Source organism: Protopterus annectens, chromosome 7.part1, assembly GCF_019279795.1.
Source record: "Protopterus annectens isolate FY-2018-M chromosome 7.part1, PAN1.0, whole genome shotgun sequence".
Taxonomy (NCBI): domain Eukaryota; kingdom Metazoa; phylum Chordata; order Ceratodontiformes; family Protopteridae; genus Protopterus; species Protopterus annectens.
This window is the reverse complement of record NC_056740.1, coordinates 223,190,631-223,210,398: the sequence shown is the minus strand read 5'-3', so window position 1 is coordinate 223,210,398 and position 19,768 is coordinate 223,190,631. Positions and strand designations below refer to the sequence as shown.

At 40.2% G+C, this 19,768-nt stretch overlaps 1 protein-coding gene across 2 annotated transcripts in view; it reads left to right on the top strand.

Annotated features, from left to right (window-relative positions):
- ANKDD1A (ankyrin repeat and death domain containing 1A) overlaps positions 1 to 19,768 on the top strand; it is a 1,318,298-nt gene that overhangs the window by 1,180,065 nt on the left and 118,465 nt on the right. For both annotated transcript variants that reach the window (XM_044078678.1, XM_044078677.1), the window contains one exon: positions 2,953 to 3,048. In XM_044078678.1, the coding sequence (XP_043934613.1) occupies positions 2,953 to 3,048 (96 nt within the window). The remainder of the gene's footprint in view (positions 1 to 2,952; positions 3,049 to 19,768) is intronic.

Below are 19,768 nucleotides of genomic sequence, written 5' to 3'. Positions count from 1 at the left end.
CAGAGATACACTTTGAAACAAAAATCCCCTCATGGCTTCATGTGAGATGGACTTGCCACAGCCAGTTCTTTCTTTCCCACTGAGTGCAGAGGGCAGGACCATAGTGATCAGGAAGGTGATGGTCAGCAGATGTAGATTTTAAATCTGAATAAAGCATGCTGCTTTATGGTAGTCTTGTAGCCATATACCTGGACACTCTTTTGGCAACCATGTACTGTCTGATTCAGATGTTACTGTGGAATTCTGTGCTTTTACAAGAAACTAGCTGAACTGTGAAAGTCTGTATTGTGTAAATACCATCATTCACAAGTAATCCTATAATTCTGCTATTGCTGTTTGTCTGTCCATTTTGGCCATTAACTGATTATTGCAGTTAGTTTTATACTCTAGCTAAAAATCATGACTTGGAAAAGATGCAGAGGTACTGTACTAGTAAAAGTCCATAGCTGCAATCCTTTAACTTTGAAACCAGAATCAATATGTCAAAAAATTTACATTATTTTTCCTAACGTTTTTAGTTACTGAGGGATGGGTTTTGTATAGTATATATGACACTTAACAGTGAAGATGAAAGAACTCCCTGGTCAGCCTCAGTAAGAAGCTGAGATCCCTCAAAATATCCTACAAAGCTAGTTACGAAAACAAAATCACCACTGATTCTAAAGACAGCCACAAAGCATTTTATAGCTATGTCAAGAATCTCAATTGCAACACTCAGATCTGCTCTGAGTTACAGCACAATGGCACTAAATATACAGAACCAACTGATATTGCCAACATCCTGGTAGATAGGTTCAGTGCTAACTTTACTCCCTCTCACCCCCTAAAGGGCCCATCTCTATACTGGAAGAATGCAAAGTTTGTGTAATCACGGCTCCACAGGTAAAAACTACACTCTCCAAAGCCAAGAACACAGCATTCATGGGACCTGACAACATCTCAGGCTGCGTTCTACACGAACTACAGAATGAACTGGCACCCCACCTAAGCACCATGTTCAGTCATAGCCTCATCTCAGGCTTTGCACCCACTGAATGGAGCACAGCCACGGTTATCCCACTCCACAAAGGGGGAACCACCACAGACCCTGGGAACTACCACCCCATTAGCCTAATGAGCCTGGTTTGCAAGGCCATGAAACGTATCATCATGGAACTTATAAACAAAGGCATAGGTAATCTCCAAACTCTGGACCCCACCCAGTTCAAGTTTGTAAAAGGCAGATCATGTCTCCTAAACCTGATAGACTTTTTTGAAGCAGTCACCAAAGCCGTAGACAGGGTAAGGTGGTTCACACAGCCTATCTAGATCTCGCCAAGGCTTTATGACACCATCCCCCACTCTGGAATTATAGATAAACTCACTAAACTAGGTATAAATCCCTGTGTCACAAGATGGGTTGCCAACTGGCTCACTGACAGAACCCACACTGTGAAAGTAGCAGACTCCAAATCCGACTTCAGACCAGTGATAAGTGGAGTACCACAGGGTTCAGTCCTGGGTCCTCTCCTGTTTGGTATCTACTTTTCTGAAGTACAGGCTAACACAGAAGGTCTTTCGCTAACAAAGTTTGCAGATGACTGCAAACTAGGAGCCATAATCTAAACTCCTAATGATGTGGACATCCTACAAAAGAGCCTCACTGAGACAGATTCCCTGGTGTCAAAGCCATGGCCTCAAGCTCAATACCAGAAAGTGCATTGTCATTCCCTTTGGTAAAAAACTCTGTACCCATGAGTTACCATATAGGTGGTAGTCTACTTAACACCAAAAGTGTGATAAGAGACCTTGGGACACAGGTGGACAGTAGTCTCTTCTTTGATAATCACATTGCCACAGTAGTCAGGAAATCCTTCTATGTGACACACCTCATCACAAAAGGTTTCTCATCCAGGAAAAAAAGAGGTCATTGTTCCCCTCTACTCGTCACTCATTAGACCCATTATAGAGTACAACGCCCCTTTTGGTATGTATCTCACAAGACATCTACAACAACTGGAATGGCCACAGAAATACATCACAAAGAGGATTACTGGCCTCAAACAGATGTCCTACGCAGACAGTCTAAAAAAACTCCAGCTTTACTCCGTCGCATATTGCGTAGTCAGAGTCGATCTCTGCCTAACATACAAAACTATGTCAAACCCAGGGCTGTTGGATATGCTCCACTTAAAAAAATCCCAATCCCTCTGAGCTACACGCTCTAGGGACCTAAACTTTGTCACCACAATAAACAGAACATGCTGGAGGGATAGATTCCTGTCCCAGAGACTTCCCATACTCTGGAACAAACTACCTATCTGTATCAAACAAAGCTGCTCATTAGCACTCTTCAAGAAAAATCTTGATGATTGGATGGGAAATAGGAAATTCACCCCGGGGATCACCTCTGTGGCTCTGCTTGACAGGGGCACAGGAAAATAATTTTCTTGGGTGGTGAAAGCCAGGATACCTTTTTGGCTAGGCTTTTATAGGCTCTAGGGCCAATAACCTACTACCTACCTATGAACTTATGTGTGTCATCAAGCATGACTACTCATGACTCAAGTTTCAGAAAAAAAACAATTTAATATTTTAGTAAATCAAATAGTTAGGAGAGACCAGTTTTGCATAGGCCTTATATCAGTTATAAAATAAGTTACCTATTTTAGGAGCACTGAACTCTGGCATTGTTTAAAGTTGAGCAGAATATGTTTATCATTTTTGAGGGGAACTAGGCTCTTAGCCTTAAGATGACAGTGTTACTGTGGTGTAATGAATAGAATAATATAGACTTGAGTAGAGTAAATAGGACTGTGGAAAATGGCGCAACAATGTTCATCGTATATTTTATTTACTGTCACAAATCTACACATTAACCAAGACTTCACTGTTAATATTTACTACTACCTGCTACTTCTGTTAATATTTACTACCACCTGCTAACCTGCATAATGTTATTTTGTTTTCTAGCAAGGAAAAACAGCACTGGAAGTAGCATCTCGTGGTAACCACATCAACCTTGTAGATATGATCATCAAAGCAGACAGATTTTATAAATGGGAAAAGGTAAATAGTGTGTGGGTGTGTGTGTAATTATATTTGTGATGCAAGATCATCATTAGACAAGGAGACAATATACAAATATGTTGATCGGCTGCTAGGCTGGTGTAAACACTGTGACTGCAATGTTTTAGGAAGGACAACTTTGCAATATGATATATTTTGTAGGGTGACTTATCTTTTTTTCTATCCTCCATTTGTTTTGTTAAATGAGAGAGCTTAGATTTGCCTAAGCTCCTCAGTGGGAAGTTTTATGCACTGTTTGGTAAATATCATAAGCAGTGCAGTGGTTTTAGATGTCTCCTTTGAGCTGGCTATAGGATTTCTGCTACTTTGCAGTGCAAGCATAGTTGTGACTGAAGAGAAATAATCTGAATTGACTACAGTCCAAGACCATTATGGGGCATGACTGATGCTACTGAAACTTAGGATTTAGGTTAAGAGAATGTATTGCTGTAAAATGACTGTTCATTCCAGCAGTGGCCTGATAACTTCCTGCTAAAAGGTAATCATGTGTGATGGAAAATATAGTGAAGGTAATTAGCAAAATCAAGGCACATAATGTAGGTATGCTCTGTGGTAATCATATGTGATGGAAAATATGGTGAAGGTAATTTGTGAAATCAAGTCATATAATGTAGCTGTGTTCTCTCATCATATACCTTTTACCTTCTTGGATGAATTTAGCTAATTTAGTACTTCTCTGTTATAAGCACATACTTGTTTACCTTAAATGAAGCCTGGAGCTAGCTAACTTGATCAATGTATATACATGTGAATCAGAAATATATACTCAGTGCTAGTAATGATTGAACAAATAAGTGGGTACAACTTACTGTTGTAAGTTTTTTAATGAGCTTTATTTTTGTTCTGTTCAATGCAAATGATTCTTTGCCTTTGACTGATGGAAGTGCTTTATGTAGTTAAGTATAGTGAAGCATTTTTGTAAGGCACTGTTAAGGTTAGTACAAATTTGCATAGAAAGGTTTCTACATTTGGTAATTGATAGCATCTCCTCTTCTGGTTCCCTTTGCATGGCTCATTTATGAAGTATCTTCTGCCGTGCTAAAGGGATATTACACCTCTGAGTGGAACATATCATGATGTCTGTTGTACAAGGATGGCTTGGTTAACCACAGTGTTTTCTATTTCCTGTATTTAATACCTAAAGTGCATAAACATCAAACTTTCTCTGTTAGTGACAAATCACAAGCCAGTACCAGCACCAGCAATAACAACTGTAACATCCACAGAGGTTCCTCACTAAAAGAATGCAGGGCGTACGTAAAATGTCCTGTGTAGACTGCCTCAAGGCCGTATCCCTGTATTCTGTCTCCTAAGCTTTTGAGGGGAGATCTATGCCTGGCATGCAGGGCATTGTCAGACCCCACTCTGATGGACCTCCTGTATATCCACAAAACATACAGCACCGGAATTACCCGTTCTAAAGATTTAAACCTTGCCTGTGATACAAATAGGTCCTGCTGGAGAGATAGGTACCGCATCAATGGAACAGGCTACCCATCCATGTGAAGCAGAGTTCCTCCCTAACCAAATTCAAGTGCAACTTGGACAGTTGCACGGGAAACCTGAAATTCATCCCTGGTTTGCTACCTTTCTCATGGACACAGGTAACCTGTAAATGGTTCATCTTTCAAACCCCTGCTTACACTTGTCAAGTGTATTAGAGCTTGTCAGAGATTTGTGATGCATGGCTAAGCTTAAAAAGGTCTTTGTGGTTGTTAGCCTAGTAAACACCTATGAACCTATATAATCTCTGGAGAGATTATGTATATTGTAATGCTTTGCCACAAATAGTAGCACATTAAACCAGGCACCTTATGAATATGACAAGAGAAGTTCATTGCTTACATAAGCATAAGGAAGATGGTGACTGTGGAATCTACTGAGTACATAGAATGGCAGGGTAGTCCCTTAATGTGTTCCCAGATTATTGAGGAACATATTGGAGAAAGTAACGGATCTGGAAGCAAGACATGTTATGAAGTCTGTCCATGAGTTGACCTCACATTCCTTCCAACTCAAGAGTTCTCCTTTGACAAGAAAGTGGCTGAACTCATATAATTCAGTGGATGATGATGAGAACTTGAGAAGTACACTACCAGCAGCCACCTTGGAAGTGCATTCTGTGGTGTCAGTGCCAATTTTCCCAAGTTGGGACTGTCTAAAGCATGAACATATCCAGCCTTCTCACATTAACTGACCAACAGAATTCTGCCATAGTAGTTCAGTGGTCAACCTCAGAATCAGAGAGTTTTTTCTCTGGTTTCTAATAAGTTGAGCAAGGCTTACCAAATGAAGTTCATGAGACTTCCAGTCTCCTGTGCTAGGTAAGTCCAAATGGTTAGTTCAAATATTGGATGCATGCATATGGTTTGATACCCAGTAGGAGTTGTCCTTATCATTGTGGATACACCATAGGGAACTTGATTCAGTGCCATTATCAGACCTCACACATCCCTCTCACAAGCAGGTGTCACCTTTGGTATGCAATGCCTTGAGTGATGAAGCCTCATTGCCTAACAGAAAATGCTAGACTGTTGCTCAGTCTATGCTTCACACTGTAGGCACATCCAAGCCATTCTCTGATAGAGCCTGGGATAACAGACTTGCCGCCTTCCTTTTCAGTTCTTTTCTTGGGAAGGAAATTTTGATTATTATAAAGTCTTTATCTCTGAGACGGAAAATGATATTGAGAATTTTGTCTTCCTGTAACTCTCCTTAAGATGACACATCATTTGAGGGGAGACTATTGGGCACGCAGTGTTCAGCATGGACTGTCCTGTAGTATACTGCCTTTATCTGAGAAACAGTCCAGCATTTCAGGAAGATGGATGAGAAAACTTTGCCCCACCCCCAGCATAAGTATGTCACTTCTGCAGTCTGAAGGCAGCTGGATTCAGCATATTCTGCTCCTAGGAAGCTGATGCCCTTAAGAGACCCTGTTTCTGTCCTAATTGACCTTAGTGGATGGTCTTTATCATGTCTGCTTTACTTCTACCTCTTCTAGGCATAAACAATATCTCAAGAAGAAGAGGAGGAAGCTGCCTCTTAGAATAAGGAGGATCCCAAAGCATTAGGAAATGTTGCCACCACAGTTCTATATGTTTAGACTCCAGGTTTAATTTCTCCAATTGTTTTGGGTTTCTAATATCATAATGGGAATGGACCCATTTCTAAACCAGAATACGATTAGAGTTCATGAAATTAATATTGTGTCACTCACTGATATTAGAGACTTAGAAAAATGACTCTACTGAAGCAGTTTCTTATCCTTGATTACCCTGCAAGATAAGCAGTGAAAAGCTAGCTGGCCCTCTCTAGATTGCTTCAGCTGGGAGAGCCATCACCATAAACTGTTCAGTTGACGCTGTCTTCTATGCCTTAATCTTGGAGCCAATAACCCCCCCCCCCCCAAAAAAAAACCTCCAAATAAGGACAGCTTTGTCTTTACATTGCTCTTGGAACGTCTCTGACTGTAATCAGCAAAGAAGCAATATAGCCTATTTCTTCTTCAGAAAAAGGCAGAGAAAAGTAAAGAGTTCCATTCTTACCATTTACCATTTCCTTATTCTGAGGGGTATGGGACCTTCTATCCTATCCTAGACCTCAGTATTTTTGGCAGATACATTGAAGATATGTCAAGTTCTGAATGATAACTCTTCAGGGATTCATGTCCCAGCTACAGAAGGGGATCTAGATGTTGTTGCTGAATATGATGGATGCCTTTTTGGTACATCATTGTCTGGGTTCACACAACAAATTCATTTGATTCACTCTGCATAGGGTATAGTTTTAGAATAAAGTATTCTCATTTTGGCTTACCTGACCATCCAGAATTTTAGCACTATTTAAAGCATTACAGTGGAAGCCTTGCTGGGGGGGAAAAACTTTTTTTTCCATTACATGGGTAGTAGTCTTTAGTGGCCCTCTCTATAGACTCCTTGGTAGTGGCCCTTGGTCAAGAGCTCCTTTATTTTTAATGTTTATTTAACGGACAAGTCCACATGGACACACTTCAGCCACAGGAACTAGGAGTTTTGATAAACTGGGAGAAGTCTTATTGTCTTCCAGTGAAGACTGCCTTAATTGGGATACAGATGAACACCTGTCAATGCTGGTCATTCTTGATCACAGTGAGGGCTCAGGAAATTCTAGCCTTTGCAGCTTGGGTGAGTTTGCAATGAAGGGTATAAGCTCAAATTATTTAGAATGTTCTGGGGCTGTTGGTACCCATGACCCTTACAGTTTCATTTGAAGCGTTAAGATTAATCTTCTGCAATGGAAAATAAAATGCCAGTCCTGAGCCAGAAAGGCAAGATTACGTTGGTTTGGACATGTGCTGAGGAGGGATACAGAGTATATTGGGAAAAAGATGCTAAGGATGAAGCTGCCAGGTAACAGGAAAAGAGGAAGGCCTAAGATAAGGTTTATGGATGTGGTGAGAGAGGACATACAGGTGGTTGGTGTGACAGAGCAAGATGCAGAGGACAGGAAGAAATGGAAACAGTTGATCTGCTGTGGCGACCCCTAACAGGAGCAGCCGAAAGAAGAAGAAGAAGAATCCTGTACAAAGTTATAAAAGCTTCATGTACCTTTGATCAATGTTTCAATCCTGTCACTGGGCTATAGTGTGGCAAATGCTTTCCACTAGTCTAAATGTTTGGCTGTCTTTCCTTTTAGAAGAACTTATCACAAGCCCTGATGGTAAGTATCTAATGTGTGGATTGGTTAGCCCACCTGTGCTCCTCCCTTGTTCAAGAAAACTAGATTCCCCAAAAACAAGCTGAAACTGGGTGTAGTGTTCCTTGCCTTCAAAGCTCTGTGGAGTGGAGCTGAAACCAGAGTCATTCCTGCTATCAGTGTGGTACATAGAAGGTTAGGTGGTCCGGAAGATGTCTGTAAATGAGAAGTAAGATTCTGTTGTTATTAACAGGTTTTTAAGTATAATTTGTATATAGTGTGTAATTAAGGGTTTAATGCTTAGCTAGATTGTAAGGAAGGGTTTAATTCTGTTTTGTGAACCAAGTCTTTAAGATTTGTATCAATAGTGATTATTGCAGTAATAGTAATACTTAAGGGGAGAGATGGAGGTAAAGACTGAGAATAGTAAAAGTTTGTTTTTCTTGGAATTTTTGAGGGTGGGTTGAATGAGGTACTTAAAGTTTTGAAAAGGGCCAGGTGGAGGTGAATATGAAAAGTTTTGTTTTTCTTGGAGGTGGAATTTGGAATGGTGGAACACTGGAGAACCGGTAGAAAGGTGGTGCTGTGAGTGATGAAGTTCAGTAGAGAATGAGAGATACAAATAAGGGTTTGGATAGATGAAGAAACTTTAATTTTCCAGATAGATAGGGTAAGTGAATCTTTAGAGAAGAATATGAAGAAAGGAGTTAAGCTAGGATAGATCCTAGGTGAGAATAGAGAAAGAGTTGTAGAAAGAAAAGATATTAATTTGTGATAGAACTGCTATTTGTTTAAGGTTAAAAATTTGCGAGAACCAGTTCGAGAAGAAATTAGAAGCAAGTTGTTTTTGTTATTTACAGTTGACAGTGTATGGAAAGAAAGTGCTAAGTGGTTATACTATATGGAAATGAGGTTCCATGTTAGTGTTATATAGTAGGAGAAGGTGAGATGGATGGTTTGGTAGAAATGCAGTGGTTTAGTATAGTTTGAAGTTTATTTAGTACATATAGTAGTTTTAGCTAGGTTGTTTTGAAGGAATCCCAGTGAGTAGCCTCCTTTGATGTAAGTGCAGGGGATGAAAGTTAGAAAGGTCAAGTGGATTTACCTCTTTCTTTTATGGATCTATTTATTAGGATCTTCCAAATTGATGGAAAAGTACTTTGATCAAATACTAGGAAATTAGGATCTGTTTATAGATCTTCTTATTAGGAGAATTTTGAGGTTTAAAGAGATTGCTTCTATAAGATGGGTATGGTATGGGTTGAAGTTGGAGGGGGTAAAATTTGATTTTTTAAGAAGAGTTTAGGGGAGGAAGAGGGGTATGGTGTGTTAGTTGGAGTATTTGGAAGAAGTGAAAGAAGGTATTGTTATTGTTAGATAGTGAGAGGAGTTAAGGGGGTCTAAATTCTGTGGGTTGGGTAGAACTACTTTGCCTGGTGTAGTCTAAAGAAGGTGTTATCAGTGACTCTATTCTTTTTGGTGGGGTACTTTATCATTTTTAGAAGTTTTTTTTTTTTTGGTCTTTTTGGCTTCCTTTTTTAAGTTTTTTTTTATCGGAGGATTGCTCTTTTTCATGTTCTTTTATACTTCTTCGTAGTTTTGCAAAGGTTTTCTTGATCTTTTGGTTTCTATTTAAGTTTTGTTTGAGCCATTAGTTTATTTTTTAGTTTGTCATTTTAGTTTTTTTTGGCTTTGTTTGATTTTGGGTTGTGTTAATGGTGGTTGGGCATAGGGTGTTTTGAATTGTTTGTTCAAGATAGTTGAAATGTTCAGCGGCATTGTTAAGTGAGTTTGGAAAGTGAGGGTCCAGTTGTAATGTGATTGTTAAATGAGTTTTGTTTGAGTGTTCTATTGTGAGTTTGAAGTTTGTTTAGAGTTGTGGGGATAGCGGTAGGTAGATATAGTGTAGCTAGCGTTTACGTTAGTTTGGGAGGTTTGTAGGTAGGTGAAGAGTGGAAGAGTTTAGTTAAGGGTTAGGGGGGGCTCTTTTGGTAGAATCCAGTCTAGGGTGGTTTCTTTTTTTCCTTGTTTGAAACCATTTTTTTTTATAATTAGTTGTTTGAAACCATAAAGGTTTATATTATGGGAATAATAAAAGTTTATAAAAGTAGTTTCACCGTTATGTTTTTAAAGAGAAGTGTTTCAAGTTGTTCTAAAGTAGGGATGTTCAAGAAGTTGGGGAGGTTATTGGGGATGTTGTTTCCAGTGGGTAGTTATTTCCAGAGATGATGTTTATTATTATTGTTTATTTATTTTTTATTTAAGTGAGGTAAGATTATTCATTTGTTTGGGTAAGGTTTAGGTAAGGTCAAGAAAGGTCCCCACCTCCCTTCCTGGAATATAGAATCAAGTCTAACAATGTTATATCCAGGAGTGTCAAACAATGTTATATCCAATTGATGTTTTTTCAGGGTCTTTAAATTTCTTTTAATGAAGGTTTTGGTAATAGCCAAATAGGTGATAAAGTTAACTAAGTACATTACAGATACATATAGTTTAGTGGGCCAAGGATAATAAGTTTAGAGATATATGTATAAGGATAATAAGTTAGAGATATGAGTGTTGAAGAATGGGGTGGTGTAGTAGTTTGGGTTTGTGGGTTGGTGTGTCACCTTGGCCCTAGTAGCTTGGTGTATGTCACCATCTGGTAGTAGATGGAGTAGTGTAAGGGGAGTAGAACATTTTTTTTTGTTTTAGTTTTCAGTAGTTTTTTCTGTGTTTTAGTTTTGGGTAGTTTGTAGTAGTATAGCCTATGGGTGTGTGGAAGTAGTGGAATGGATTGTTGTGGATGTGTGTAAGCAGGATGTTTGTGGGGTGTAGGGGGATGAGAGTATGGTATGTTTTGATGGAGGGAGGAAGTTTAGGAGGTTGCATAGGGGATAGTAGTAAGTAGTGAGGAGGGAGGAAGGAGTAAAAGAGAAGATAGGAGTAATAGCAGTTAGGATGATTCATGTAGTGTAGATATGATTGTGTTTATAGTAGTTTGAATGTATGGTTGCTGGTGATATGTTGGTGGTGGGAGTGTGGGAGTGTGTAGATGTGTGTTGGGGGTTGTGATGTTTCCAGATGTGTTAGTGAAAGAGGAAGTACAGGTTGTAGTAGGTGTAGTAAGTAGAAGTTAATTACAGGGTTTGTGAGGGATTGTTGTGAGAATGGTGAAGATAGAGAGGTGTGTAAGTGTGTAAGTTAAATGTGGGACCAATGTAGGACGGTGGGGTGGGTGGGGGTGGGGTGGGAGGAGAGGGAGCCGAGGCCGGAGTGACGTGAGAAGAAAGGAAGAAGGAAGAGAAAGAATCAGGAATGGAAAAAGGGGAGGTAAGAAAGAAAGAAGGAAAAAAGAAAAAAGGAAAAGAGAGAAGAGAGAGACTTTCTGCTAGAAATGAAGATAGGTAAGCTAAAGGTGAAGCATAGTAGAGAATAGAGAAAGGAGGGGGGGAGAAGAAGGTAGTGTAGGGGGGAGGTAACAGGGTAAAAGTAAAAAAGTAAGAGAGAGAGAGGGGAGGGAGAAAAGAGAATTCAAAAGAGAGTGCAACAGTCTTAAAAGGGTTAAGGTAGGAGGTAAGAAGAAAGGGAAGAGAAAAGTGGAGAGTGAGAGACTGAGATCTAGTAGGCAGGTGGGTAGAGAGAAATCTATCTTTTCTTTTTTAAAAAAGACTGATAGAAAAAAATGAAAAAAAATGGTATTGAAGAAAGGAAGTTTAGAAAAGCAAAGTAGATAGGGGCTGCAGAGGTGCAGGTGGAGACAGTGGAGTACTTGTGGTCAGTGGATGAAGATGGGGAGGGATGGGAGGCTGGCAAAAACTGACAAACTGACTTATATACCTTGGGTGTGTAAAGATTAAAATTAAAAAAAAATAACATAACACAGAAAAATAGAGACATACAAAATATATCCTGAGGCTTTTAGTCCAGTGGTGTTTGGTTCATAATCAAAAGAGGCAAGAATTGTACTTTCTGGGTAGAGAGATGAAGTTGAATTGGCTGTGTACAACAGACTGGGTTTGCATTTTGGAAGCTAATATTCCAGGGGATGGGAATGCACTGGTGAATTCTTTCAGTTACAGTTACAGTCTGCAACTGGAGATGGCCATAAGGGAATCTAGTTTAGTTTTGATCTTCTAGGGGTATGTTACACCCAGAGACTTACCTGTTCCTAACTCAGAAGGATGCAGTGTTGACCCTAATCTGCTTGGTTCAATGGGATTAGGAGAGATTATGTTAGATGCAGTCTCCTTCCAGTGGCAGGAAAGATTGCTCTACGTATTTCCATTTTTTCCTTTGATTCTGCACTTCATTTGTAAGTTCAGATAACAAAGACCAAAACAAAACCCTGCAATCCCATGGTGACTGAAAAGAGTTGATTTTAGGATCGAATGGCCCTGATATTAAATAAAATTACCCGGTGCAGAGTATGAAGTAATTATGGGGTATACATCTTTAAAGGTCAATGTGCTAGCTGCCAGAAGATGCATCAGTTGTAGAGGTTAAACCACATCCACAGTATCTCTGTTGTATTTTCTCAGCAACCTGATACAGAATAATGTCAGAAGTGAAAAAACACATCTACAGAAATTGTTTGTTTCCACATATTTATCTGTTTGAAAGTACCAGATCATAAATAGAAAAGGCTTAACTGCAACCATCAGGAATTCTCTTGCTGGAGAGAAGTTAAGCAGAAAACTGTATGCAGGAATATGATTTATCCCATACTACAAATAGGTTAACCAAGAGCCATTAAAAGGTTTTGTAAGCTACATTCTTACACATTTTTAGTAAGAAGCCTTAAAGGTATCCATTAACTCTTACTTTGTGAAGAGAAAAAAATAAAACAGTTGCAGTAAAAGAGATGTTCAAGAATTATTGTGAGGCTAAAAAGAACTTGTCCTTTATTCATTTGTTCTTTAGAATTATGCAAAGTCCGGCGATGTATGTAGATTCTTATGTTATTCAGCTGTACAACAAAGGCAAAAATAATGAATTTTAAATATCGTATGATCCTTTAGCATAATATAGAAAACTGTGGTATAAGAAATTATGAAGCAAGGGGAAAGAGATTAAGAGACAGACTTGAATTTATCAAAACCCTTGAATATGTGCATAGCAAGTGAAATTGTAATTACATAACTAGAAGACGTAACAAATGAGATTATGTAAAAAAAAATGAGAATCAACTACAAAATCTAAAATGAGAATTTATAGGGACATGTTTCAACAGTAAGATGTAAAAGCATCTACATGAGGCAGTGTATTATGGTAGAAATGAAGGTAAGAGAAATAGCCCTGTGATTAAGAGAAATACTTACACAATTATATGTCAAACATCTTGAAATAACAATTAAGTCAATTCTAATAGTTTGGTGTATTTGGCTGAGGAAAAGTTGCAAATACTACAAAAATATGCAGTGTAAAAGCAAATAGTGTATATGTACAAGAACAATCACAGTCACACAGCAGCCGAAACATTTCAGATACTTCTCACTCGTTCAACTAGGAGTCTCTCTGATGAGGATGTGGATAGAGTGATTGAAACTGTTGAAGACACCGGCTTTAGCCAAATTACTGTTGGATCAGGGTACATAGCTTTGGATCCAACAAAGTCACTCCCTTCTTCTGCTCCTTCTGTTCCTCCTCCAACCCAGTTCTCGAGATCGAAGCAGGGAGATCCAGAAGTCCAGATTGTGTCTGTGTCATATTGGAGACCCACTCTCTCTTCTGCTCTGACTTCAGCTCTGAGCTCTCCTGCTCTGTCACACCTGGGGCAGGGATCTGACTTTTTCTTCGGATCAGACCTTGCCTGTCAGAGCTTCAGCGCAGCTGAGCTCAGCTCCCACCTCAGACTCGGATCTTCATTCCTTGGATTGCTGGGGACCCTAGGCTTTCATGCTTCTTTCTTCAGCTCCAGATGGTTCCTCAGATCAGGAGCTGGGGGCATTTGAGGCGATGAGAGAGCTTTGACTGCTGCTCAGTCAATGGTCCAATCTTCCCAGGATCTCCCTTCCCATCCTCTTCTGGTGCCTTCTCCCTCTCATTCACTTCTTCTACAGGAACAGCAGGATCCCAAATCTCAGGATGTCCCTAGGAAGACCCCCCATCTCTTCTGAAACATTTCCAGAATATCCCACTGAAGAAGTCCCTTGGAAGAGATCCTGCAAGAAGAAGCATTTAGACTCCCCAGATGAGTCTGTCACTACAGATATTGACCTCAATGAGGATGAGGGGTCTCCAAGGTCTCCTCCTGAGGATGTCTGTTTTGGTGACATCTTAGAAATGTTAAAACAGAGAGGAGACTGGCAGTGCAGCAAACCTTCCAAAGAGGAATCAGTATACCTGAAGGCTTTTGGATCCCACCCTTCCACCTCTTGGATGACCCCACCTTCCGATGAGCTTATTGAGTTAATTTCTTAGACGGCTTGGGAGACCCCAGACACCACTGACCTAACCCCAAAGAGACCAAATAAGTACGTCACATCCCCACCTGACATACAGTTCCTAACCAAAGGAGTTGTGGGAGATGCAATGGTCATGGCAGCAGCCACCAAAAAAGAACCTTCAGAGACCAATTCCACTGTTCATCCTCCTAATAAAGATTCTAGGCTGATGGATAGATATGGGAAGCACGTCATCTCTTCAGCGGGCTTTACTTTGCGCTTGCTGAATTATTTGGTGCACTTTACTAGGCTGTAAAGTGATCTGCTAAAGGAGTTATCAGATACCCTACAAGGAGCTGTGGCTGATGGAGTTTCAGATAAAGTAAATTATCGACTCGCCACCCTGAATTCAGTAGTTAACTCCTCCATGAGATTGATTTCACATGCAGAAGATGGGGTGAGTAGAGACACAGGTTTGGGTATCTCCATTAAGAGGCAGGCCTGGATGCGACTTTGAGACTTCAAGGAGCCTGTCAAGTCTTCCTTTGTGAATGCCCCATTTGATGGCTCATCTCTTTTTGGGCCCAAAGTGAAAAAAACACTCACCAGGTGTGAACAGGAAGGAAAGACCTTGGCTGCCGTGGGAGTATGTTTTTCCACTCCAACCAGACCATATCTCAAAGGTTAAAAAGGTAGCAGGAAAATGTGGTTCCAAAAGTCTCAAAGTCTTTCCAGGACATGCAGAGTGAAAGTTCTCCCAGAGGCAGAAGGAACAATAATGGAAGACACTACCCTCTCAGCAGAGGAGGCCCACAAAATCAGGGCTCTAGAAATTCATTCTTTGGCAAGCCCTTTCAGTTCTCCTGAAATTAGGCCGATTGCTCACCTCTGGAGGCAATCCGGGATCTGCACCCACAGGCCTGGATTCACATTACAAATGACAAATGGGTGCATCAGATAATATCCAGAGGTTATTTTATGCACTTCACCCATCCCCCTCCTCAAATTGGAAAAATCCCAGATGTGCCACCTGGTCAAAGGGATCAAGCAACTGTAGAAGTACAAAAGTTGCCAGACAAAAGAGTCATCCAAGAAGTCCCCTCAGACCAACAAGGATTCGGAACTTACACAAGATTCTTTTTGGTGCCAAAGAAAACAGGCAACTGGAGACCTATCCTGGATCTCAGCAATCTAAACAAAACTATCAAAAAGAGCAAGCTTTGTATGGTCACTCTATAGTCTATTCTTCTCTTTCTAGGAAAAGATGATTGGAAGAGTTCTATAGACCTTCAGGATGCATACTACGTTATAAAAATGGACAGGTGCTCCAGAAGGCATGTGCGCTTCCAGCTGGGAGGCTTTCATTACCAGTTTTGAGCCCTGCCCTTTGGACTCACTACAGCCCCCAGAGTGTTTACCAAATGCATGAAAGTGGTTGCAGCTCACTTGAGATGTCAGAGATTGTGAGTGTTTCCATATCTAGACGACTGTCTCATAACTGCCACGACCAGGAATCAACTGTTGAGGGCAACAGAAGACACTATAAACCTTTGCTCGTATCTGAGAATCATAATAAATTTAGAAAAATCTGTGCTAGACCCCCCCAAGCAGAATCTGACCTTCATAGGAGCACAGTCAGATACAAGACACATGACAACAAAACTTCCTCCCAACAGAATTGCTTCTTTGAGAAATCAAATAAAGATTCTTATTCGCAAGAAGAGGGCATCCATGAAACTAGTGCTGCAAGTCTTGGGCACAATGGCGGCTTCAATAGTACTAGTGCCTCTAGCCCACTTTCATATGCAAGTCTTGCAGAGGTTGTTGTCAACCCAGTGGTCCTTTCTAGAACTATCTGTGTCTCACAAGATCCTGATTACTGATGTTGGATGTATTCCGAACAAATCAGTCTGGGTTGCCTGTTTGTTCCTAATCAGCCCCAGGCCAAGGTGACCATGGATGCCTCTCAGATAGGGTGGGGGGGGGCACTATCTGAGAAGGCCAGTCCAAGGCATTTGGTCCTCCCACGAGACCCATCTACATATAAATGTTCTAGAGATGAGAACAGTGCTTCTAGCGTTGCAAGCCTTTCAAGACTCTGTTCCTCTGAGCATGATAGCAGTTCAGTCAGACAACATATCTGTAGTCTGGTACATCAACAAAGAGGTAAGAACCAGATCTTACCCCCTTTGTCAGGAAGCCCTTCGAGTTTGGCAATGGATGATATCTTCCAATCACTTTCTGGTAGTGATGCACATTCCAGGGAAATCCAGTGTGATAACGGACAAGCTCAGCAGGACATTTCTGATGCCTCATGAGTGGTCCCTCAAACAAGAAGTTGCGGAAGAGATTCTCCGAAAATGGTATCAGCCTTGCTGCAATCTCTTTGCATCACCAATAATCAACAAATACAGCAGCTAATTTACCCAAATCCCCCCTCAGGGGGAGGCACCGAGGGATGGACTGGTGCACGATTGGCCCCCAGGACTTCTATATGCTTATCCTCCAACTCCCTTAATTCCCAAAGTGTTACAGAAAGCAAAATTATTGAAGAGAACAAGTATTCTCATTGTTCCTTACTGGCCCCAACAGATTTGATTTCCCTATCTACGATCTCATCTCCAGGAAGATCCATGGATTCTGGACCCAGTTCCAGACCTTCTTTCACATCTGCAAGGACTGGCTCTTCCAAACTTGAAAAAACTAAACTTGACAGCATGGCTGCTCTGATTCCAATGATAGCCAGACATCCTCTTTTATCTTCCCCAGTGAAACATATTTTCCTTTCTTCACATAAACCTTCCACACAAAAACTTTACAGAAGCAAGTTGAAAAGATTTGTCGTATGGGCCATGGAGAAGAATGTAGTAGATCATTTTACTGCTCCGTTGCACTTCATTCTGTATTTTTTAGTGAAACTTTTTAGCAAGGGAGCTGTTGCAGCTACCATAACAGTTCAATTAGCTGCAATTTCAAATTTTCACCTAGGAGGGAATAGTTCCTGCAGTCATGTCCGATCAAATTTGCAAAACCTTTTTGAAAGGAGTTCTATTTCTGAGACCACCTTACAAAAGTCCATCTGCCCCTTGGGACTTGAATTTTGTATTATCCCATTTGACACATTCTCCATTTGAGCCTTCTGCAAATTGTGATTTGAAATTCTTAGCTTAGAAAACAATTTTTCAAGTAGCTATTACTTCTGCCAGAAGGGTATCTGAATTGCAAGCATTGTCAATAAAGCCACCCTATTTAATATTTCATAAAGCTAGAGTTTCATTATGAACTAACCCTTCCTTCCTGCCAAAGTAGTTTCTGAGACTAATCTTAATCAGTCTATTGAATTGTCAGTCTTCTTCCCAAATTTCCAGGGCAAAGGAGAATATATGCTGCACTTTTTAGATGTACACAGACAATTGCATTTTTACCTACACAGAACAAAAAACTTTGGTAAAAACAGATCACTTGTTTGTTTCCTTTTCTGAAACAATAAAAGTTTTGCCAGTTTCCAAACTTACATTGTCAAAATGGCTTTCTGACTGTATTACTTTCATTTATAAATCACAAAATAAGCAGTTACCTAAACCAGACAAAGCATGTTTTACTGGAGCTGTTGCTACTTCTTCAGCCTTTCTGGCCAGAGAATCTGTAGACAATATTTGCGCCATACCTCTCAACCTGTTAGCACAAAAAATCTGGATAAAGCCTCACAAAATAGAGGGACAAAGGCCCAAAAATAGGGACAGATTTTAAATATTGCTCTTATACACTTAGAAAGTTGTTAGAATAACAGAATTTGTCTTGGCATGCGTTTTTCCAGAGGATATGAAGTCTGGAACACAAATGTATATCATTACTTAGTGACATCAATCCTCAGATCATCCCAGTGATTTGTCAGAAAAATCACAAATTTTATGAGGAAAAGACCAAAAATATGAAGCAAAAATGTGCACATTTGAAAGGTATGATTTGCGCAGCAGCTACATGGTCAAACCCCCATACTTTTGTCACTCATTACAGACTGGATTTGGCCTTCAAGGGTAGGGCTTCCTTTGGATCAATGGTTCTGAGGAATATTCTTCCATGAGCCACCCAAGATTCAGGTTGCTAGAAATGCTGTCCCATATGAGAGAATAAAGACCAGATTGACAACAATACAGCCCAAAATTAAGTCAGGAAGACTACGGATAGTGGAGTTTCTGTCTTCATTAAGGACAGACACACCTACAGACTGGTTTGCCAGCATGACATACTGGAATTACTCCAGACGCTCGGACAGTGCTGTGGTGCAGCGGATGTGTTGTCTCCTCACAGCAAGAGATACTCTGGTTCGATTCTCAGCTGGGGTGCCTTCTGTGTGGAGTCTGCAATCCCTCCCTGCATTAGTGTGGGTGTCCTCTGGGTGCTCCGGTTTCCTCCCACATTACAAAGACATGCACCTGGAGCATTTCTCCCTGGGCCTTCTCTGAAATTTGGCTTTGTTCCAAGTTGGAATTTCCCAGTAAATAAATGTTAAGTAAATAAATAAACAGAAAGAAGTTATGTACTTACCATAATGTTCCATGTGTGTTGTCCATCTCCACTTTAATTCTCACAACCCTCCCACCTGCCCCCTTTCTAGACTCCTGGAAGAATGGTGATACAAGATGAGGTCTTTCTTGGACTCCCTGTTATTTTAAATGTTTCATGGAGTACATTGAATGGTATTGCTTTCTGTCCTTTTTATATAACTTCTCGCTTCCTTATTGGGGAAACAAGATCTGAGGTAATGACAAAGTGCATTCTGGGAAGGGTAGAATGCCCAAGAGCTTAGTTGGATGCCACAAGCTTTTGCATTAGGCCAAGATGGATCCGACGGATCGGATCTGACCCATATGTGAGAATAAAGGCGGAGATGGACAACACACATGGAACATTATGGTAAGTACATAACTTCTTTTTTTCCCCAAGGAAGAAATAAGCTACATCTAGGGTTTAAGATTCAAAGTGAACAAAATAATAGTTAGAAATGTCCAGGGGGATAAATCAATCATCTTATATATTTTGTTATGTATAAAATGCTTGGTCAACAGAGCCGACTTTACCATCTGCAATACCTACCCCGACACTAATCCTGTGGAAGAGATGTTACTGTGGGCAGTACCATATCATCCATGGAGATGAATGAGCACTGATTTGTTCCAGTTCAAATAATCTGTTTATTTCCTATGTCATTATTATTCAAAGGTCCTTGAAATAATTAACACTGATAGAATCAACAAGTGCAAGTATGATTAGTGTATTAGTCTTAAGATTCTTGAAACTGGGGATACTTGTCTTATCTGACAAATGTATGTAATACAAAAATTATGAATTCAGAAGATCTGTGTAATCGTTCAAATTCAGACATATACTTTCCAGTCTGCACTATCCATGATCAAACAGGCAAGTAGTGAAAACTATCAAAACAGTGAAAAATCTCGTAAGAAAGAGCTGTAGCAAAAGCTATAAGGTGTGTCATCTCACAACTACAGGAATACTGTACTGATGAGGTTCCGTCTCTCACCAACTCAGCTGTTAAAGGGAAAGACTGAAAAGCAAGTGACCCATTTTAGGGTTTACCTGCAAGTGATCTAAATATACTCGAAAACTAAATATCAAAATTGGTAAGATGAAAA